Source organism: Vipera ursinii (assembly GCF_947247035.1).
Source record: "Vipera ursinii genome assembly, chromosome: 3".
Lineage (NCBI taxonomy): Eukaryota > Metazoa > Chordata > Lepidosauria > Squamata > Viperidae > Vipera > Vipera ursinii.
This window is the reverse complement of record NC_139516.1, coordinates 22,128,976-22,153,099: the sequence shown is the minus strand read 5'-3', so window position 1 is coordinate 22,153,099 and position 24,124 is coordinate 22,128,976. Positions and strand designations below refer to the sequence as shown.

Here is a 24,124-nt window from a genome sequence, read left to right as displayed (position 1 = left end):
TAGGGAGGGGAGGAGGGAGGGGGAAGGGGGGTTTTTCAAAGGAAAATTGTATTTTAAAACTTTTCAATAAAAAAAAAACAACAAAGTAAATGCAAACAGAAGCTCTTAAAATGAAAAGCATAAATTTATAACCATACCTTTTTTTCAAATTGAGTCTGAGGCTACATGCAATGTGTAAAGGGCCTTGGAACTGAAAAGACCTCAAGAATACTGCCAAGTAAACGACTCAAAGGGGACTATTCCATATCCAAAAATGTTCTTCTATATGGTAATAACCTACCTCAGTTTATTTGATTGGCTCTAAATAATGAAGCAGAGATTCTGAAGATTTTAAAGATCAAAAAGAAACACAGAAGAAAAGGTAACATCATCTCAAACCACTTAGGTTTTTAAATATTAAAATTGGCACTTTAAATTGAGCTCAATAATACATTGGGAAACAAGAGAGTTGCATTAGAAGATGGATTTTTAAATAGGTAGACAGATTCTTTTTTTTTTTTGAAACTAGAGATAGTTTTAAAAATAGCTTGTGATGCACCCAAGGGAGTTGCTATTAAAAGAAAAAGGTCTCTTTACGTGATAGAGAATCAGTTGATTTTAAAAGCACTCCTTTATTAATTTAACATTCTTGGTTGAAACTTAAGATTTGTTCACTCTATTAAATCTGAATATGCATACAAGAATATACCCATTCCTGTTTTGCTACTCTTAATGAATAATAAAAGAACGCAATACTATATGAATGTTACATTCCAAAAGATTATTGTAATTAAGATTATATAACAAATCTCATTTTCATAGCCCTGTAACTAAATATTGAATTTAGGGATTAGTGACAGATTTAGAATTGACCAACACCAGCATCTCCCAACCATGGCAGCAATGATTTTGCAATAAAAGAATTACAGGCATACAGCAGTACACAATATAACCCTCTATGTTAATTAAAGTAGAGAACACCAGCCAAAACAGTATGAGTCAAGCTACAATCAAATCTATTTCTCAGCTGGTAAGCATATTGGAATGTTTACCATCTCAGGAATTGCCTGCTGTCACTAAATAAATTTTAAATCATATATCCCTCTAGAAGTAAAATGATAATGTACAGCCTAAAGAGCAGGTTTATGGATTACAGTTTATATTACCAGCCGTGCCTCTCAGCTATAAAATAAATACTTTAATTAGACTAAATCCATAATGTATCTCGGGTGATCTCACAGTTAGGGTCAAGGGGATGAAATTAAAATAAATCAATAGGACCTACCCTAGCGTAGTCAGATCCGTGTTTTTCCTTCATTCCATTTCTACAGAGTGTGTAGTTGTAAAAACGAGAGTTCTTAAGTAATCCAACCCATTCTTTCCAGCCAGGAGGTACATAGGAACCATTATATTCATTTAGATATTTCCCAAAGAAAGCTGGAAGCAGAGGATGACAAGATAGGTAAAGAGAAAGCAATACAAAAACATGTCTCAGATATCATCTGCAAGGTGTGTTTTTTCATACAACCCAGAAATATGAAATATGAAAAAGATGTGTTAATATGTACTTTCATAGGAGTAAAACAGAATATAAAATACACATTGATATTGTCCCAATAATACTGTATACAATAAAGTTTATGAGAGTCACTAATCTATTGTTGAGGGGGAAGTTATATTAGGTTGCAATCAGTACTTATTAAGACTGGAAGCCACTTCTTTATCATAGCCTTTGTTTCTTTCGCCTATTTCTTTTACTTTCTCTTTTTTCTTTTGCACTTTTTAAACTTCTTTCTTATTTTCCTTTTATTATTTATTTAGTTTGTATTTTTGCTATGTCTATTAAAAACCTCTATGCAAATTATAATTTACAAAGTCACTAATATATTATTCATAACTTTAAATGTTTTGATCCTGTCAATTTTTGACAGTGGCTTAATTGGTTCTCATTTATAAAATATAATAATAATAATAGAAAATACTAAAGAAAGTATAAAAATATTTAAACAACCTTTTGATAGAGGCAGCAACGCATATTGATGGCCTTCAAATAAAAAAAAGAGAGAGAAAGAGCAGAATATTTTTACTGATTTCTGTAATCTGGCTTTTGTAAATGACTTCCAGATTTTAGATACAGTCACTGAGAATGTGCTGTTCCTGATCATAATAAGAAGGATCTCACTGGTTTGGGGGATTTACAAGAAGGTGGTGTGGTGTGACTGTGAGTAGGTGGAGTCACACACTGTGGGCTTCTACATGCATTAATTTTGCCTAATGAAAGGCATACAGGGCGGAGGTACAAAAACTATCCATATGGTGTTGTAACAACAACTTGCACCTGAACATCGGCAAGACTAAAGAGATGGTGCTAGACTTCTGGAGGAAAAAGGAGGAACCACTTTACATCGGGGAGGACTGTGTGGAGAGAGTTTCCTCCTTTAAATTTCTGGGAGTCTACCTCTGTGAAGATCTGACCTGGAAAGTTAACACAACCCAGGTGGCCAGAAAGGCCCAACAGAGACTTCACTTTCTCAGGATCTTGCAGAAGAACAGGGTAGAACAACGGCTTATGACCCTTTTTTACCGGTCTACTATAGAGAGTGTCCTCTCGTATGGTATTGTGGTTTGGTATGCTGGTCTGACAGCCGCGGATAGGAAGGCATTACAGAGGGTGGTGAGCACAGCACAAGACATTGTGGGCTGTCCCCTGACACCACTGGATGACATCTCCAGGGCTCGCTGCCTTGGAAGAGTGAGGAAAATTCTCAGGGATGACTCACACCCTGGACGGTATTTCTTTACTCTCCTACCATCGTGTAGGAGATATAGGAGTATAGCCAGCCGTACCAACAGGCTGAAGAACAGCTTTTATCCATGGGCTGTTAGGATTTTGAACGGGAAATAATTTTATAAACTTTATGCATGATTGACTTGCAAGGCCGGAGTGTTGTGCAATTAGCTCACATGGTGTAATAAGATGGAGGGTTTGTGTCACTGTAAATTGGGGGTGGGGGCACGAAGGGAGGCTCAGCCAATCTCAGTGTATACATGGTTGTACTTTGACAATAAAGGTTCATTCATTCATTCATTCATCATGATTTTGGGTCATCTTGCATAGATTGGTATATAGATTTTACATAGTTGACTTCTAGGTTCATGCAGAGTCAGAGATATACTAATACATTCCAGTTCCATCAATTTAACCATTGTTGTTGTTGTTAGCTGCTAAGTCGTGTCCGACCCATCGCGACCCTATGGACAACATTCCTCCAGGCCTTCCTGTCCTCTACCATCTTCTGGAGTCCATTTAAGCTTACGCCTACTGCTTCAGTGACTCCATCCAGCCACCTCATTCTCTGTCATCCCCTTCTTCTATTGCCCTCGATCTTTCCCAGCATTAGGCTCTTCTCCAATGAGTCCTTCCTTCTCATTAGGTGGCCAAAGTATTTGAGTTTTAGCTTCAGGATCTGGCCTTCTAAGGAGCAGTCAGGATTGATCTCCTCTAGGACTGACCGGTTTGATCGCCTTGCAGTCCAAGGGATTCGCAGGAGTCTTCTCCAGCACCATAGTTCAAAGGCCTCAATTCTTTGGTGCTCAGCCTTTCTTATGGTCCAACTTTCACTGCCATACATTGCAACTGGGAAGACCATAGCCTTGACTATGTGCACTTTTGTTGACAGGGTGATGTCTCTGCTTTTTAGTGTGCTGTCTAGATTTGCCATGGCTTTCCTCCCCAGGAGCAAGCGTCTTTTAATTTCTTGGCTAGAGTCCCCATCTGCAGTGATCTTGGAGCCCAGGAAAATAAAATCTGTCACTACCTCCATTTCTTCCCCATCTATTTGCCAGGAATTGAGAGGGCCAGATGCCATGATCTTGGTTTTCTTAATGTTAAGTTTCAACCCAAGTTTTTCACTCTCCTTCTTCACCCGCAACAAGAGGCTCTTTAGTTCTTCTTCACTTTCTGCCATTAGAGTGGTATCATCTGCATATCTTAGGTTGTTGATATTTCTTCCGGCAATCTTAATTCCAACTTTTGATTTATCTAGCCCTGCCTTTCTCATGATGTGCTCTGCATATAAGTTAAATAGGCAGGGCGACAGTATACAGCCTTGCCGGACTCCTTTCCCAATTTTGAACCAATCAGTGGTTCCATGTCCAGTTCTCACTGTTGCTTCTTGGCCCACATATAGGTTTCTCAAGAGACAAATAAGATGGTCTGGTACTCCCATCTCTTTAAGAACTTGCCACAGTTTGTTATGATCCACACAATCAAAGGCTTTAGCATAGTCAATGAAGCAGAAGTAGATGTTTTTCTGGAACTCCCTAGCTTTCTCCATGATCCAGCGTATGTTGGCAATTTGATCTCTAGTTCCTCTGCCTCTTCGAAATCCTGCCTGTACTTCTGGTAGTTCTCGATCCACATACTGCTGAAGTCTAGCTTGTAGGATTTTAAGCATGACTTTACTAGCATGAGAAATGAGTGCAATGGTGCGATAGTTTGAACATTCTTTGGCACTGCCTTTCTTTGGAATTGGGATGTAAACTGATCTTTTCCAATCCTGTGGCCACTGTTGAGTTTTCCAGATTTGCTGGCAAATTGAGTGTAGCACTTTTACTGCACTGTCTTTTAAGATTTTGAATAGCTCAGCTGGAATACTGTCACCTCCACTAGCTTTGTTGTTGCTCAGCTTTTCTAAGGCCCACTTCACTTCACATTCTAGGATGTCTGGCTCGAGGTCAGTGACCACCTCATTGTGATTATCTGGGACGTTAAGCTCATTCTTGTATAGTTCTTCTGTGTAATTTTGCCACCTCTTCTTAATCTCTTCTGCCTCTGTTAGGTCCCTGCCATTTTGGTCCTTTATCATGCCCATTTTTGCATTAAACGTTCCCTTCATCTCTCCAATTTTCTTGAAAAGATCTCTGGTCCTCCCTATTCTATTGTTTTCTTCTATTTCTTTGCACTGTTCATTTAAGAAGGCATTCTTATCTCTTCTAGCTATTCTCTGGAATTCTGCATTCAATTGGGCATATCTATGTTTTTCTCCCTTGCCTTTCGCTTCCCTCCTTTCCTCAGCTATTTGCAAAGCTTCCTCAGACAGCCATTTTGCTTTCTTGCATTTCTTTTTCTTTGGGATGGTTTTGGTTGCTACCTGTTGTACAATGTCGCGAACCTCTGTCCATAGTTCTTCAGGCACTCTGTCTATCAGATCTAATTCCTTAAATCTATTTGTCACCTCTACTGTATATTCAACAGGGATATGATTTAATTCATACCTAAGTGGCCTAGTGCTTTTCCCTACTTTCTTCAGTTTAAGCCTAAACTTTGCAACAAGAAGCTCATGGTCTGAGCCACAGTCAGCTCCTGGTCTTGTTTTTACTGACTGTATAGAGCTTCTCCATCTTTGGCTGCAGAGCATATAGTCAATCTGATTTCTGTGATGACCGTCTGGTGATGTCCATGTGTAGAGCCGTCTCTTGGGTTGTTGGAAAAGAGTGTTTGCTATGACCATCATATTCTCTTGACAAAATTCTATCAGCCTGTGCCCTGCTTCATTTTGTACTCCAAGGCCAAACTTGCCTGTTATTCCGGTTATCTTTTGGCTTCCTACTTTAGCATTCCAATCCCCCATGATGATAAAGGACATCATTTTTTGGTGTTAGTTCTATAAGGTGCTGTAGGGTTTCATAGAACCGGTCAATTTCATCCTCTTCAGCATTGGTGGTTGGGGCATAGACTTGGACTACTGTGATATTGAATGGTTTGCCTTGGATTCGAACTGAGATCATTCTGTCATTTTGAGGATTGTATCCCAGTATTGCTTTTCCTACTCTTTTATTGACTATGAAGGCTACTCCATTTCTTCTGAGGGATTCTTGCCCGCAGTAGTATACCTGATGGTCATCTGAATTAAATTCACCCATTCCTGTCCATTTTAGTTCGCTGATACCTAAGATGTCGATGTTCAGTCTTGTCATCTCTTGTTTGACCACGTCCAGCTTTCCTTGATTCATGGATCTTACATTCCAGTTTCCTATGGAGAAAAAATCTTTACAGCATCAGACTTTCCTTTCACCACCAGACACATCCACAGCTGAGCGTCCTTTCGGCTTTGGCCCAGTCGCTTCATTCTTTCTGGTGCTACTAGTACTAGCCCTCTGCTCTTCCCCAGTAGCATATTGGACGCCTTCCGACCTGAGGGGCTCATCTTCCAGCGTCATATCGTTTTGCCTTTTGGTACTGTCCATAGGGTTTTCATGGCAAAGATACTGGAGTGGGTTGCCATTTCCTTCTCCAGTGGATCAAGTTTTGTCAGAACTCTCGGCTATGACCTGTCCGTCTTGGGTGGCCCTGCACGGCATAGCTCATAGCTTCATTGAATTACGCAAGCCCCTTCGCCACGACAAGGCAGTAATCCATGAAGGGGAATTTAACCATTAATGTCCTTTAATTAGGTCATCTTCATAGTCCTTCCAAAATGACAACAAAATCTAAACAACTGTGATTAAAGCAAAGACACACATAACTAAACTCAATAAAAGGCTGCGAAACCTGAGATGGTCTCCCAAGATAGATTGCTATCTGACCACTTTTCATATTTAGAGAGCAAAATACAATCCACAATAATGTGTAGGCAAGTGAACAAGGAAGCACTGTTCTTGCCCTGAAATCTAGGGGATAATGGATTAAGATACTGATTCTTATCCAGAGAAACAGGTACACAAACATCTAATGTGCCTTGTCATTATGTGTAATGATACATGGGAATGACCTTGGGAGCTGGTGGTGGGAGGAAGAGATGCTGCCAAAGAACAATCAGATAAGACAGGGCATAGTCCACAACTGCATAAGCAAAGAAACTCAGAAAGGAACCTCCCTAACTTCTCAGGCTGTATAAGGGACAATGAGAGATGTCTGAGGAGATTTTCAGTCATTCAGGTCATAGTTATCTCAAAGGTGCTTTTTCAAAAGGCAACTGGACTGTTTTTTTCTTGAGGAGGAAGTAGTAGTAGTTCTGGCAGTATACAGTAGTGGGGGCTATGGAGGGATTAGTTCTGACAGAATTTTGGGGGAAGGGCAGCGATTGGAAGGCTCATACCTATTTCTTTCCAGCCATCTGGTCTTAGCCCTTGCCCTGAGAGCTCTTGAGAAGGTAAGACCTCAAGTGGCCTCAAGAGCTCTCAGGGAGAATGTTAAGACTGCAAAGAAACACGATCCTTCGTCAAAACTAATCCCTCCATAGCCCCCACCATACTGTTAGAACCGATGAAGCTTCTTGGATGAGAAGCAAAACGTCTTCTTCTTCCTCAAGAAAAAAACAGTCCAGTTGCCTTTTGAAAAAGCACTTTTGAGACGGATGGTGGGAGATTTGTACTACCGGATTTCCAAGACTGATGTCAACCATCCCAGTACCCCAGACAGGAAACATGACAAGATGAGATAATTCTGCTTTGTTGTAAGATTAGATTAACAGAATCCTGCAAGTTTGTTTGAAGACATTTATTTTGCTGTAGACTTTGCTCTCTTTTATTTTCTTTTTACTCCCTGACTTATATAAAATCTGTAGTTCACAAGGTCTACTAATTAGTAAAAAAAAAGAATCTCCACTCTGATGACTACCTCATTTCCACGGACAGGGATGTTTCTTCTTTCCTCAACTATTTTCTTGTGTTACTTACCCAGAATTACTGTTTTAAGAACATTTTATGACTTGATACATACTGGATGAGTTTAAAGTCTAGCTTTATATGTCATTACACTGCTCTCTCTGGCTCTCTTCTGTGTGAGTTGCTGAGACCAACAGATGGTAGTCACACAAGCTATATGTGCACGAGATCTTAGAATGTGTAATTTGAGTCCATTTTTAATTCTACTTTTTAAATGCAATTGTTCTTCCTAAGAATTTTGTGTCTGTTGTGCTTTCTTTTTCAGGCAGTTTGCCAAATGCAAAATATGCATTGTGCATGAACATTATACATGATGTTGTTACACTCTTGAGCTTTTCAATTGCCAAATGCAAGCAATGTGCATTATGCAATGTTTTTCATTAGAAAAACAGTCTCTATTATGTTGTCCACTGGATACTTTGTTGAAATATGTATTGTGAATTTACTTATGTTTGCTTATTACCATGAGATCTGAGAGACAACCATTTTTTTGTGCCAGAAATAGAAGTTTTTCCCCAAAGAAATGTTCATTTGGATTTTTACAAAACAGAATCCTATCCTATTCCATCTTATCCTATCCTACTCTATCCTATTCATCCCATTCATATATACTGATATAATTTACAGCAAAAAACCCCAATAGATATGTGAAAGTTACTCAGTTTTTAAATTTTCATGAATATCTATCATGAGGCAAATAACAAAAAGGGCGTTGCACCTTTGTGATGCAAACACTTCTCTTGTGGAATTGTGATGTCACAATTAATTGCAAAAGGCCAATCTTGTGTCATGATATCCCATCAGTTTTGTCATGTTGGGATTATTGTTGCTAACTGCAGATGCTTATATCCAAAAAGAACTGTACTCATAAATCAAAAAATAAATCCAAGCTTTTGTTACATAATTCAATATCACATTAACATCTTTACACATTATTACTCTTCCCAAAATCTTATTAACATTACAGCATGTATTAGAATAAAATGGGGTGAATATAGAACAAGTCCAAATAATGTCCCTCTATTTCCTCACGTATATTATAACTATAACAAAGACTGGTATACAATTCCCAGAGGTATGCATTCCCAGAGCTGGTAGTCTTACTACTTTATCTGGTTACTAGACTATGTTTTGTGATGTAAAAGTATACTTAACTAACGCAGGTAATTTTTGACATGACCCATTGTTTAGCAACTATTTGAAGTTATAACAGACATCAAAAAGCTACTTATAACCTGGATTTGAACTTCTGGTGGTCTAGCCACCCTTTGCTCTCATGTGATCACATTTTGGATGATTGGCATTCAATCTACACTTATGGCTATTTTCAGCATCCCATGGTCATGTGACTGCGATTTATGATTCTTTTAAATGGAAACCAGTGTTTATTTCAGCAAACACACACAAAAAACCCCCACCCATTGCGGAAAATGGCTTCACTTAACAACTGTGGTGTTCACTTAATGACTGCTCCAAAAAATATTGTAAAATCACGTCAGTCAGGTGATGACCTGCTTAATGATCAGCACTATTTTCAACCATAACTTCAGGCTCAGTTGCAGTTGTAAAAGAATACTTTTGTTTTGTTTGGTTTAGCAATAAATTTGCATGAAGAATTCAGAAAAACATGGTTTGTAAATAAACAGACAAAGAGAATGTACAGACTCTTATTAATAATCTAATTAAGAGAAACTTTCCATCCATTAAAAGTCTGACTTTTCTAACCATAAATATGCTATTCCCCCGACACAAGGAACTGTAAGATTCAACTGTGACATTTTAAAGTTTTGAAAGAAAGAAAAATCTGTTCTGTTAAAAATGCTGGTTGACATTTCTGTTTGAGAAATATAACCTTCAAGGTTTTGTAAAACACAGTGTGAATGAATTATAAGGTGACCAACCAGATTCCTTCATAAACATGGTGGACTTTTACTCCTTGCTCCTATTAGCTGGTATTTAGGAATGTTGCTTGCAATTCCAGAGGTAGTAAATTACATTCAATATTAGGTAAAGGTAAAGGTTCCCCCGCACATGCGTGCTAGTCGTTTCCGACTCTAGGGGCCGGTGCTCATCTCCGTTTCAAAGCCGAAGAGCCAGCGCTTGTCTGAGGACGTCTCCGTGGTCATGTGGCTGGCATGACTAGACGCCAAAGGCGCACGGAACGCTGTTACCTTCCCACCGTAGTGGTCCCTATTTTTCTACTTGCATTTTTACGTGCTTTCGAACTGCTAGGTTGGCAGAAGCTGGGACGAGTAACAGGCGCTCACTCTGTTACGCGGCACTTGGGATTCGACCCACCAAACTGCCGACCTTCTGATCGACAAGCTCAGCGTCCTAACCCACTGAGCCACCGCGTCCCTCACACACACCGCGTCCCTCACCCTCACATACATTCAATATTAGAAGGCCCTAATACTGGGATGTCAGACCCAAGGAATCAGAATGACATTGTGAACTGATCAGAGTTACTTCTTTATTGTAGCCTACCTATTTATAATAATCTCACCAGACTAACTATGTTCTCTTGGGAAAAGCCAAATAACGGCTTCAGGAATTCTCGGGGTTGGCTTCTGGCCTTTATTGCTTCTTTCCCTGCCAGGACCACAAGCTTGCCAGTCTTTTCACTCCTCTCCACCTTTCTAGCTGGAGATTCCACCACACTTCATAATCCATTAATTTGTTCCCCCTTTTGGAACAGTCAGAAGCAATGAACCCCAAAGTTTGATTGTGCTTAGTGTATAAAAGTATTTCCTGTCTTTGGTCCCCAAGTCCCATCACAATTAAATTTAACAAGTTCTAACATTTTGAGAGAGAGGAAGAGGCTGCCCCCTTCATATTTTTACACAATGTCTAATCTTATATACAGTATCTCTGCTATATCTCCAATTACTTGCCTTAGCTCCAAGGTAAAAATTCAGACATCCCTCATGAGGGGAATTGCTGTAGCTCCCCTAAGTCATTTTTGTTTCCCTTTTATGTATCTTTTCCAGTTCTAAAATACCCACTTTCCAGATATGGTGGTCAGAATGGTACACAGTACTGCAATATATACATGGTTTTATTTTACAGCAGCTATCTACTGTGCTGACATTTACATCTACCATGACCCCAAGATCCCTGATCTATCACTGTCAGCACAGATCCTATCCTATCCTATCCTGTCTTGCTGCTGCTCATATTGAACTTTATTTGGTAGTTTAACTCCTAACTCATGTAACAGGTAAGACTTCTCAGCTCTCTGCAATCCCATTTTTATTTTGCTTTTATGTTCCAACACTTTGGAATCAACCAACCTAAATACCTTAAATGGGTTTGCTTTCTGAAAGCTCCACTTAAGAGGTGGAAGAGCTATGAGAAGAAGTCCCACAAAATCTGGTGTCATCAAAGCCTATATAGTGTTAGAGCTATGTCTCTGCTGGTTATTGCTGTATAAGAAGCTAAACAAATTAAGAATTAATGCTTGCATTTTCTTTTTTCAATCTCTATCCATTTTCCTCTTTTTATGATTTTTTTTCAGACCGTAACTAGTCTTCATTGCTTGGTAAGATGCTCTATGTATTCTCTATTAGAATTTGTAGGACTTATTAACTTTATTAATTAACAAATCTCTGATTTTTGAAATCTGAACCTGAACTGAGTGCCAAACGTTGCAGTCCATTTTACTGGGTTTGAGGCTGGTCACAGATATGACTTCAGCTTGTTTACAACAGGATGAGTTCAAAGCAAGGGTATCTTCAGGGTAGTTAAAATAAAAGATAGCAGCCGGGACTGCATAATCATCATTATCTCAACATATATGATGCACATAAAAATAAGAGGGGTTTGGATCACATGATCACACCTATCTTCTTAATATTATTGATCCCTTCCTCAGGTCAAAAACTTGTTTTGATATGAAAGACCTAAACTAACAGTTCCAACAATATTTAAAGAAAGAGAACTCATCTTAAATTGTTTGTTTTAAGTTTAAACAAGCTTTTAATTTATCATAATTTCATCTCAACATTTATTTTTCAAAACTATTTTACTTTACAGTTATTACAATACAATTGTAACACTAGGCCTTACTGTTTTTCTTGGTGGTAAATTGTTATTTTGATTGTTACCTTCATGTTTTGCAAACCACCCTGAATGTATTTTTCATCACTGCTTAGCTCCATTGGTCACATGAATGTTCCTAAGTCTGTTGCAACCTGTTTCTGAAATTTGATTTTTTAAAAAGAAAATGTAAATCAGGTTGATTCACATACAGATCTGGTAAAATCCAAGATGGTGAGGGCGCAATTATGTAGTCTACATATTGTGATCTTTGATTCTGAAAGATAAAATTTCTCTGCAGTGATGGTAGTTTAAGATACTATTTTTCTTTGTGGTATTTTTTTTTGTTGAATTTCTTTCCTAAACTGTTTCTATCAACTAAACATGGTAGGAGAAAGCAAGTGCTTTCCTTAGTGCGAAGGAAGGACTTCTCCAAAGATGAAAAGGATGAGAAAAAAAAAAACTATTTTTTCCCAGTGGGTGCATTTTATAACTGTACCTCAAAAGACTAACAAGAGCCTAAATCTATGTCCTGTACAGTTTGGCTCCTAACATCCAAATGAGAGCAGAACTGGGAATGTGTGACTTATTGCAGATGGAGAATTTCGAAGCACATTCTTTTTTAGGGAATATATATTATTCTTTTTTAAAGGCTCAAGTTCAATAATCTGATAAGTTTTTTTATACTGATGTGGTATTTATAGGATTGAAATTTATCATGGACTGTAGAAGGCCTTTGATAAATTGTCCACCTAGGTTCTTGTTTTGAAGACTTCAAGTTGATTACTTTAAAAGCAAATCTCAAACTAGGTATTATTTCTTGGCTGAAATGACAAATCAATACGACAGAACATTATTTTTTAAATGCAGGTGCTGGCATCCCCTCAGAACAGTACATTAGCAAGGGAGAAAAAAAGGAAGAGCCTTCTAGAAAATAGACAATTTAAAAATGCACCAAACAGAGGTATATTTTGTTAAAAATAACAGACATATAATGGTTTCAGGAAAACACAAGGGAGCATTAAATGTTTGTATTGATTCTTCAGCTACATTTTATAGCTATATATGTATTTTGGCTGGAAAGAAAGAAACCTGCCCAATAGTCTCAGCGTGACTACTTCTATAGTATTTCTATAGTATAATCATATACATGATACTAGGCAGAGCAAAAAGCACTAGAATTATTATTTTTGAAGTTCTACTAAAATCTCATTTTTTTTAAGTCCATATGGGGAAGGGAGGATGAAACAAGAATGTGAATGTAAATAAACACACATACATCTTGAATAATCTCAGGGAATGTTTGTAAAATATCATGTAAAACTTTGCTGAAACTAGGCTAAAAAAACTAAGGTAGCCTCACTCTGTAATGAGTGGACACACATTCAACTTTGCAGCTACTAAGATTGCTGGATGAGCAGACAGAAAAACAGCCAGGGAAGTGATTGAAGCCTGGGAAACAGGCCCCTTGTTAGTCAGTCAAGTGCAGATTTACCACCGGCTTATCAAGTGCTTAAAAAGTGGGGGATGGCAACACAAGCAAACAATAGTCAATTACTTAAAAGCTAGCCATCAACACACCCCAATCAGCATCTAAAAAGTCATATACAACAGGCACCATATAAATGCTACACCCAGAACAGCACAAGCTCTGCTAGAGAGAAGTTCCTTGAGGATGGGGGCTCCAGCACGAGTTTGAAATATCGGAAGGCAAAACCTCTGGTTCCCGTGACTGACTCAGATTGGATCCTCCAGCATTATCCTGGGAAACGCACGTTCACCTTCATTAGTAAGGTAAAAAAAAAGCATGAATCTGGTCCACAGTTATCTAGATGATATTCCACCTGGGAGTTCTACGCACAGCATGGGAGCATGAGAAAAAATATAATTGTTTCAGTAATATAATAGGGCTGGCAAGGTGTTGTTAATAAAGAACAGGAATGAAGTCCTGAAGATATAAATGCAAATCTCCACCTAGTCATAAAGTTCACTGAGTGATCTTGGGCCAATGATTACCTCTCAATCAGATTTCTTATGCACCTTTAAACACATGTCTGATGTTTCAGAAACTGCATCTTTATAAAATCACTAGAGTATTATTCAGTGTTATCCTAGGTCCTAGGAGTATCTTCTACAGCAGAAGTCCCCAACCTTTGGGCACCAGGGACCAGTTTCATGGAGAAAGATTTTTCCGTGGACTGGAGGGTGCATGGTTTTGTGTGCTGCCTGCATCCCACGGATGGGGCTTTGCTTGTTTGTGTGGACTGGTTGCTGGTCCAGTCCATGGACTGGAGATTGGGGACCCTTGTTCTACAGAATAACTCATCCTTTTTCTTAATTTAGAAGAGAACACTGGCTTTTTCTTTTCAATAATATATGCAATATAACCTGAGAAGACTCAGTGGGAAGTAACCTAGTTTTAGTGGCTAGGAGTCAGCAAACAGAACTGTGACTTAAGAGAGCAATGTCCCTGTGCTTGGCTGTGACTTATTCTGCAACCTCAGATAATACAGTTCTGCTGTCTATACTTTTGATCTGTTTGGCTTTGAGCAAAATTCCTCCCTATGCAATCAGATTGCAATACAATTTTACCATTTTTACCTATTTTTGTCAGGCACAATTAACAAGTCCACTTCAAAATAGTGGTATTCTGGAGAGTTGTCTTAATGTAGGCATAACATATAGCAGACATGTCAAACACAAGGCCCGGGGGCCAGATCCGGCCCACAAAGTGGTTGCATGCGGCCCGTGAAGCCATCCTGGAAACAGTGAGGGAACGGCCCCCACTGCCTTGGCCCTGGCCCAGAGACCCTCCTTTTGCCAGAGACCCCCAGATCTGTCCCACTCCTGCCCAGGCCCCCATAGGCACCCTTGATGCCAACGATGTAGAGCTGGCCACGCCCATCCAGTAGGCCATATGCACTCTAGCCACGCCCATCCAGTAGGCCACGCCCACCCTGGCCACGCCCATTCGGCCCTCTGAGGACAACCGCAATGCTGATGCGGCCCTCAATGATATTGAGTTTGACACACCTGACATATAGTAATCTGTCACCACACACACACATACTTGATGTATGCATGTTTTCAGTTATGAATTATCAGTGTCTGGAATCCATAGAAAAGTTGATAATGTTGACTCTTTGCTGATTCAAGTTACAACAAGCAAATCATTTACCACCATATGCAGAATATGGTTTTGAATATGCAGAATATGATTTTGAATACACCTTGTAGTAACTCTTCTTAAAAAAACTTCCAGTGTTAGAGCATTCACCGCTTCTGGAGGCAGGTTGTTCCATTGGTTAATTGTTCTAATTCTCAGAAAATTTCTCCTTAGTTCTAGGTTGCTTCTCTCCTTGATTAGTTTCCATCCTTTGCTTCTTCTCCTGCCTTCAGGTGCTTTGGAGAATAGCTTGACTCCCTCTTCTTTGTGGCAGCCCTTGAGATATTGGAACACTGCTATCATGTCACCCCTCGCCCTTCTCTTCATTATACCCAATTCCCAATTCCAGCAACCATTCCTTATATGTTTTAGCCTCCAGTCCCCTAATCATCTTTGTTGCTCTTCTCTGTACTCTTTCTAGAGTCTCAACATCTTTTTTACATCATGGTGACCAAAACTGAATGCAGTATTCCAAGGCATTGTAAAGTGGTATTAATACTTCACATGATCTTGATTCTATCCCTCTGTTAATGCAGCCTAGCACTGTTGGCTTTTTTGGCAGCTGCAGCACACTGCTGGCTCATATTTAAGTGATTGTCCACTAGGACTCCAAGAACCCTCTCACAGTTACTACTATTGAGCAAGGTACCACCTATACCAGGGATAGGCAACCTCGGCTCTTTTATGACTCGTGGACTTCAACTCCCAGTATTCCTGAGTCAGCATAGCTGACTTCAACTCCCAGCATAGCTGATTCAGGAATTCTGGGAGTTGAAGTCCACGAGTTATAAAAGAGCCGAGGTTGCCTACCCCTGACCAATACTATACCTGTACTGATTGCTTGACCTTTTGTTCTTATCTATTAAAGCACTGTCTATATTTTTTTTCCTGCTCATTAGTTCATTAGCTTCATGGATATGTAAAACTCTAGTCAACAGAATCATATAATAGATGAGATGTAATAAATATCACAGTTTTGCATTGTTGTATTTGTTAAGAGAAAATAAAGCTGCATAAGAGTGAAGACATTATATAATGTATGCCATGACTTTACTTATCTCAGTAGTCAGTTCTGTTTTGCTGAAATATCTGGCAATGCAAAGGAAAATATTTTTGAATAAAATGAAGGGATACTTTTTTGAAGCTACTAACACTTTTCAAAACAGTAGATCTGAAATCCGATTTACTGTCAATATTATTTCCTGTTCAATATATGTCAAATTCTAGTATATATGTTTACTTATTTCAAACTCTCCTATGTAAATACAGTTTCTTCTTTGCCATTTATATTCACAACTATAAAATGAAACAAAAATATTCTAACAGGCATGTAGGTCAATAAAGGGAAAAAGGAAGTCATCAGTCCTTTATAAAAAAGTGATCTTTACAAGAAAGTAATCATACCTATTGCATCTATAAGCCTGCAAATGGAGCTGCAAAGGGGGGGGGAGCTGAGCTTCATTTTCACCCCAATCAAAATGAATATAAAAACAGCATTTCTAGAGGGATTTGAGAAAACAAGCACCACTCCCTCATGTTTGTCTTCTATAACAACATTCATCATTTTAAATGCTCCCTCTTGGAAGGAAGTTGCACCCAATTACGAAAAAGCAAAAGAGGGAACATTTGTTTTGTAATTGTTTATACAAGAATCTTTCTTTGGTTTCTGATACCAAGAAACCACTACTGTAAGAATCCTTTGTTTGTTCCTCAATTATTTTTATATGCTTTTGATTCAAGAGTATGACCAGCCATTCTTTTTTGCAGAGGTGATTCAGCCACTGTGGCAGAACTTCCTCAGATTAATCCTTCAACTAACATGACATGTTTACATATAATGTCTTCCTGCCTAACTTCCCATTCCGTGTAATAAAAGCAAAGATAGGAAACTCCCCTTAAGAACAGAGCTGTTATGCCTACAAGATCTCTGTCTCTTTTGGAATAGATGCATATATGCAACAATGCAGATTTAATATCTGGTTACCTCAACACTGACATTTCCACATAGTAGTCATATTCATCATGAAAAAACAAGCTCTGAGGAAAATGTGTATGGATTCCTACATTCAGTAATGGAAAAACGTTTAGACCAGCTACTCTATGGAAAGCTATTAGCTGATATTTGACCAACAGAACACTTTCAAGATTTGTCCTGATCAATCATGGCCAATACAGAGGGAGTGGCAAATTTTGTTTTGTATGCAAACAACAAAGAGGTAGGCATTTTGTCTTTGTATGTAATAATGGAATACAAAGGTAAACAGGAGAGCTATGACTCTAGTTGTGCATATAGCACTTGCTAGAAACACCTTAAAGCATCTGCATCTTTTCCTGGGGCTTGTGCAGTTGCCCTTTCCAACTGACATACAATTTTGGGAAAAGACATATTTAGTTCAAGGTGTTTCTGACAGGCACTATCCATGTACCCACATATGTGAAGGCTCAAATTTTATATTTGAAATCTTGATCTTCACACTCATAGTGCATGGTTTGACACATAAACATACAGACATATAGACAATATTGGATTATGAAATATTGATAATATGACATATTCATTTATTCTGCATAGAAGAATATGACTATATACTTACAGAGTACCAAGTTTCTAGTAATATTGGTGGATCATTAGCAATATAAAATGTAGGATTCTGCAGTAATCCAGATACAAATGGAAAGAGATGATTTACAATGCACATGGGTGACCATGTAGCATCTGCTGGAAATATGTCATAGTGTCTAGATCACATGAACTCAGGAAAAAAATCAGAGATTCTTTAAGATGTTTCCCTATGTGCTACATGAAGACATGCATTCTAAATCACCTTTTACTTTTCAAATCCATACTTTTTACTTTGCACATCTGTAACAAATTCTTCTGGAATTGCATCCATTTGGATATTTTTACATCCCTTTTGGTCTCATGGCTGCCAAGAAAGTAATCTTATAGTACAAATAAAACAACCCCTTAAAATAATATTTTAAAGTAGAGACAAAATATCTGCAAACATCTATTAGAATGAGGTGGTGGAATGATGGAAAGCAGAGTGGAGCAATCTGTGAGACAATACAAGACAAGACAAACCCTTCTTTATTAGGAGGATGTTGTCACAAAATCAGATGCAGAAAAAGAAAAACAAATACTGTTTAAAGGAACAGTTTATGCAAAAGTTGATTCAAATGTATGTTTTAAAATACAAAAGTCAAAGATCTATCAAACAGAAAAGAAAGACTAGGTTGAACCAATGAGGCCTATGACTCATTTTCCAGCCTTCAACCACTGATCAGCAATTGGGAGCCAGTGTGATGTAGTAATTATTTATTTTTATGTATGTATTAAATTTATATGCCACCCATCTTCTTAAGAGGTGTTTAAGGTGGAAAAAGCTAAGTCCTTGTCTTTCACTAGGCAAGAAACCAGCTGGGTGATTTTGGGCCAGGCATCCTTTTTTGGCCCGAGACTGAGAAGTCGAAAAACATCCTGTTAGTAAGCAATGGCAAACTACTTCCAAAAAATGTTGCCAAGGGAACTGCATGGACCTGTCCATTAAGTCACCAAGAGTTAAGACTGACTTGAAAGAACTAAATAAATAATTTTATTTTTCATGATTTTATGCCTTGCCTTTCTGTTTCAGTGATCACTGAAGGCAACAAAATTCTGAACAGGAATAGAAAAAAATAAAATTACTGATTAAAGGTAATATAAAATAAATATCAAAAATGTCCAACACAAAGTACAATCTTTATAACCAGGCACTTGTTAGAATAAAATGGCTTTACACACAGGAACTCTTTAGTTCCTTGAAAAAAGTGTAGAATTGAATTGTTATAAGAAATACATGGAGGGTAATTTTTGAAAGTCATTTTAATTATTATTTAATTATTAATTATATCTAATATATTGTTAATCTATTAACATTATAGTATATAAATATATATTTGATATAATAATATAATACAATTATAATTCATAATTATAACTAATTATAGTAATTACTTAATTATTATTAGTTTAAATAATAGATAATTGTCCTTCCAGCAATTTCCAGTGGTAGAGTTGTAATTTGCTTCCTATGGGAATCTAAACATTGCTTTTGTTTTATTGATCAAGAGAATTTTGCAGGTATTTGAAATAAACCTGTAAAACCTACTCAATAGAGACAAAAGTCAAAACAGCATATACATTATGTGTCTTTGATAGTCTTTAAGAGCAAAATATGAAAAGTAATCATGTGGTGAAGAAAAAGAAAAAAACAATATATCACTGTTGTTTGAAATAGTGGTTCAATAATTCTCTTGCTAACAACTTATCCTTTTATAATCAACTTCTAGCATTGAACATAGTTAGGTGTACCAAACGGACAAAGTAACAAAAGCAAAACACATCTTGATCTGTGTCCTTGCTCACGCCAGAAGTGAATGATTACAGCAGTTCTGATACAGCACCCATTCAGTCCATTACTACCTTCAGATGGAGTCCATGATTTTATAAGACAATCTGTTGCATTGTTAAACAACTCTTAGTGTCCCCCAAACATGTGTAATGTTTAATTTAATTTTCTTTTCTTCTAATCTGAATTCACTGCTTTAAGATTGTATTTGAAGGTAAATTCTCATAGTGAAAACCATCAGCATCAAAAACTATGCTGGGATTGCAGCCCCTTAAATTCTCAGAAAACATTGAATTAAATTGGGATTTCCTGATAATACAGGGCCAATGTATCTGGTCTGCAAAAATCCAGGCAAAAACTAGTTAGCAGCAAAGTGATACAAAATAAATATCAATTATTGGTGCTACCTAATAGATATTTCAGGCTTTTTGTAGCCTAGATATGATGATACTAGCATTTACAATGGTTCTTCAGGAAAAGGGCCACCGATTTTAGTGTCTCTCACCTGGCCTTTCCTCTGCCTAACAGCATTCAAGAGAACTAAATGCTTATGCCTGCTTTTAATAAGTGTAGTAATGCTAGTCTCTCTGCCAGCTCCCATTTTCTTGGCAGCTTGCTGTAGGCCTGCATGCTACTTTATAATACATGGCTACTTTTTATTACTTCTTGAAGATAATTATGCCTGCTTGCAGCCTAGATGTCAGGCTGTAACACAGGGCAGATGTTAGAATGCTCAGACCTTCTCTTCAGCCACAATTTTCTCCACATCCTTCTCTTTTAGGGTTTAAATACATCTAAAAAGTTTAAAACCAATGCATGGATAGTTGTAATGTTTATTTCAGAAGAAGTGGCCATGGACAAGTAAAATTAAAATTATTCTGGCTACCTATAGTGACCATAAACTGGATTGGGACCCTGAGCTTCTATGTTTAAGGAAAAGCTAAATAAAACAAGACAAAGTGACATGTTGTACAGTTAAAGTAATTTAACATTAAGAGCCAAGCAAGATGCACCTGGGCATCTTTACAAATCAGGAATAAATATCCAATCAGTGTACTGTAGGTAGCAAAAGAAGATAAGCCTGTTGTCCTTTTCACTTTCTTTTCTGGATCAAGTCTTTCCCCTCTCCCCACCCTCCAGCAAAAAGGCTGAATTATCAAATCTCTGATGATGTATGCAGCAGGAACAGTAGCAATAGGTCAGCAATACAGAAGTCAAAGTACATGACTAATATAAAATTTGTTAAAAGATAAAAGTGGAGTAAGTGGTATGTTGCAGTCAATAAATAGATCATAAAGAAGGAACAAAATCCTGGCAGGATAGATAGGGATAGATATCTTGACTTTAAAAATATCAAGTTCTATTTCAAAAGCTGTAGGAAATAGGCTTAAAAGATTTGGAACCTGGAGTTGCAGGAGCAAAACCCTGATGATTGCAGGCCTGCTGCTGAAAGAACAAGGGCAAAATGCTAAAAGAAACATGAAATGTATGACTGTTCAAAGTCTAAACATTGTTCACCTTTACCATCAAAATCAAATTTTAGTGAAATATATTGGATGAAACTCTTGGATAGCTGTGATTTAGACCCCTTTTGTTTTTGCATTGAATAGTCTTATTTTCCAAGGTTGTCCCAAAACATGTTTGGTTTCCATGGCAGAATTTAAATACCACCCTTTTCCACACTTACGGACAAAAATGAGATGTAATACCCTGGGAATTTGCCTTTCCCAGTTACAAGTATAAAATTAATGGAAGTTGTGCAACTGCATTACTAGATCCTTGCATAATTCTCATTCATTTCAAAGAAAAACTTCCTGGTGATTTGAGTAGATCTGTCTTCAAGTCAAATCCTTTAATTGTGCTTAACACCCGCTTCATTTTATTTCACACTAAGGAAACTTCCATTATCTTTTCTTATCCATAATGTGATTTATTTATTTATTTATCATTCATCCATTTTCCAAGCCGCTTAAGACAGTGTTCTAAGCACTTCCTCTTCTAAATTTCTCCCACAATGGAAATCTTTGAGGTCAATTGTGTTGAGAAAGAGTGAAAGGTTCACAGCAACCTTAAGCTTTGATGATTAACAGCAGACATGAATCTTTGATCCCTCTTACTCTAGACCAAAATATCAAAGTTGATGCAAGTTCTAGAAGATGAAGTATAAAACATTGGCAGAGCAACAGTTTGGGAGTGATTATTTTTTTAGCATATGTGAAATTCAGTTTTATATGGCAAATATAATACATACATTTTCAACCTCATCACTAAAGCATGGGTCTGAATAAAGAAGCCAGCTTTTTGCACTGATCTTACCTGTCCTATACCCTGTGTTGTTGAGGTATACTGCAAATGTGCGAATTTCATGCTGGGCTTGCCAGGACGGAGATGAGCAGTTTTCATTGTTGGTGTAGGTGTTGTGATTGTGGACATATTTCCCTGTAAGAATAGAAGAGCGGGATGGACAGCACATGGGTGTTGTCACAAATGCATTGATGAAGTGAGCACCTCCCTGTTCCATAATGCGCCTTGTTTTATTCATCACTTGCATTGAACCTGAAGAAAGACAAACGATATCATGTAGAAAAAGACAAGTTTTATCAGATGCAGAAGTTTCATCCTAAGTATCAAGTCAAAGGAGCCAATCACGACAAAGTCATTTAAGCAAAGGAAAATTGGTGACACATTTGTTATTTATTCCTGCAAAAGTATACATTTACTAAAAGCTTTGATGTTTTAAACTCTTTGAAGGTTTAACAAACAAACCCAAACAATCCAATATTAACATTCAAGCTAACAGTATGCTACAGAAATAGCACAACAGCATGTCAGTTCCAAATTGTCAGCAAGTTAAGCTTGAAGCTTTAAATCTAAAGAAGCATATCAGACACAAAGAAAAAAACCTAAAGAAACAAAACAAAATAATCAAGCAAGACAATCTCAACAGATAGAGCTATTCTGTTTCCTGAAATGTGATTTCATAGATAAGATTCATTATCACTGTGAATCTTTAGTGACTATATAAATAAATCTATTTTAAGATGATCTGTCTCCAATCTGGTGCTTCACATCTTCACTTCCTAATCAAGTAGTAGAAATGTTGCTCACGTTCAAGCACATCCAAGGAAAATGCCCATCAGATTTTTTCATTTAGCAAAGATCAACTATTGAGCAAGAGGAAAGGTCATGCCCATCCCCATTTCCAGCTCTTATTGTAACTGTAGTGTACAAAATACATACTATAGCCAAAGAAATTGGTACAATTAAAATCCATGCCACTACATTAATTAAGCATCATTGAGTTCATGGTGAATGACTATCTATCAAACTCTTAAATTATAAACTAAAAATAATTAATAGACTATAAAAATGTTCATCATTGACTATTTCCTGTGATTTCTAGGCCACAATTGTTTGATCTGTATCAGTTGTACTTCAAATTTTAATTTGTCCTAAAGATTTTTACAAATGCATGTGGTTGATTAGTTTCTATATTCAGTATGGTGTACAAATTACTGATAAAAGGAAAAGTTCATTTCCAAAAGAGTACATTTGCAATGGCAGTGAAGGACTATTTCTCAACTGGTTGTTCATTTTTAGATATATTGTACAAAATATCCAGACCAAAAAGGAATTCATGCACGTATGCATTTTGAATTTCATTTGCCTAAACTCTTTTTTTTCCCCAAACCTCAAAATAGACTACAAGATGAAAGTTATAAACTTTGGAATTTCCAAATGATCTCTTAGCAGCAACAGACATTGAAAACAGACAATAGTATAAAACAGTATATCCTGGATATAAGTTGAGTCACATCTGCTATACACAATTATTGCCCAAATGCAAATTAGAGGAAGGGCCATTAATTATAGTGATACCCAGAAAAATTCATGTGAAGAATTTGCAATGGAGGAAACAGCTGAAAAGGATTTTCCTGTTCTTCTTATTAGATACTATGTTATTAACTTATTTACAATGCCTTCTTGGGCAAAAAGTATGTATGCTCAAATTAATCATACAATAGAAAGTAATTTCTGAAATGTTATTTTTTATTGATTTGTTGTGTTTTAGATACTGCCAGATTCAATACAAATTTTTCCCAGTGGTTTACAACATAAAAACATAGTAAAAATGTTTATGTACTTATGTACTTATTTCCTGTTATTCCATCCTCTTTTAAAAATGTAGCAGACATTTTAGGTGAAATTTTATAATTAATTAAACTATTAAAAGGTTAATCTCATAATCTTGTCAGCTCTGCCTCCTTCCTCTTTAATGAACCAAGGTTTCATCAATCTTTTGTTATTCTATTATTAAAACATAATTTTAATAACCCTTTAAAATGACAAAGTCATTTTTATTGAAATAATACAACGTGTTATGTCTCCCCTTGCGGACACTAACTTCTTTTAATAAATCCGCTGTAATGACAAGAGCCTACAGATCAACAGTCCTTAGTTCAGAAACCTATAATCTTTCTAGTTTGAGAGCTAATCCAAAGGGGAGATTAGTGAAAGGTAAACATTCCCTTTTGTTACAGTCTTAAAAAGATTGGCTTTAAATATTTTAAAACAATGGCAACTCATCCAACAAAAACTTCCTTCCTTTATCCTGTCTCCCAAGACAAGTGATGCAAGAGGAAATAAAATCTCCCAAACAGCTGATTCATTCCTTTTGTGGAACATCATTACTTATCTGTTAATTGGGCACACTAAACTAAGCAAAATATTTATTTCTGAAAGAGACAAACTATTCCAGACAGTTTAACAGTTATGTTGCAATGTTTAGTAGTAATGTTATATTTAAACCATATTTATTTTTGTATATCATGAAAAAATGGACATTACATAAGATTAATAGAATTTAAATCATCCAGATATT

General features: G+C 37.1%; 1 protein-coding gene across 3 annotated transcripts in view; it reads right to left on the bottom strand.

Moving 5' to 3' along the window:
• SULF2 (sulfatase 2) overlaps nucleotides 1-24,124 on the bottom strand; it is a 286,963-nt gene that overhangs the window by 64,240 nt on the left and 198,599 nt on the right. For all 3 annotated transcript variants that reach the window (XM_083358805.1, XM_083358804.1, XM_083358806.1), the window contains 2 exons: nucleotides 21,559-21,798; nucleotides 1,265-1,416 (listed from right to left, as the gene is read on the bottom strand). In XM_083358805.1, the coding sequence (XP_083214931.1) occupies nucleotides 1,265-1,416; nucleotides 21,559-21,798 (392 nt within the window). The remainder of the gene's footprint in view (nucleotides 1-1,264; nucleotides 1,417-21,558; nucleotides 21,799-24,124) is intronic.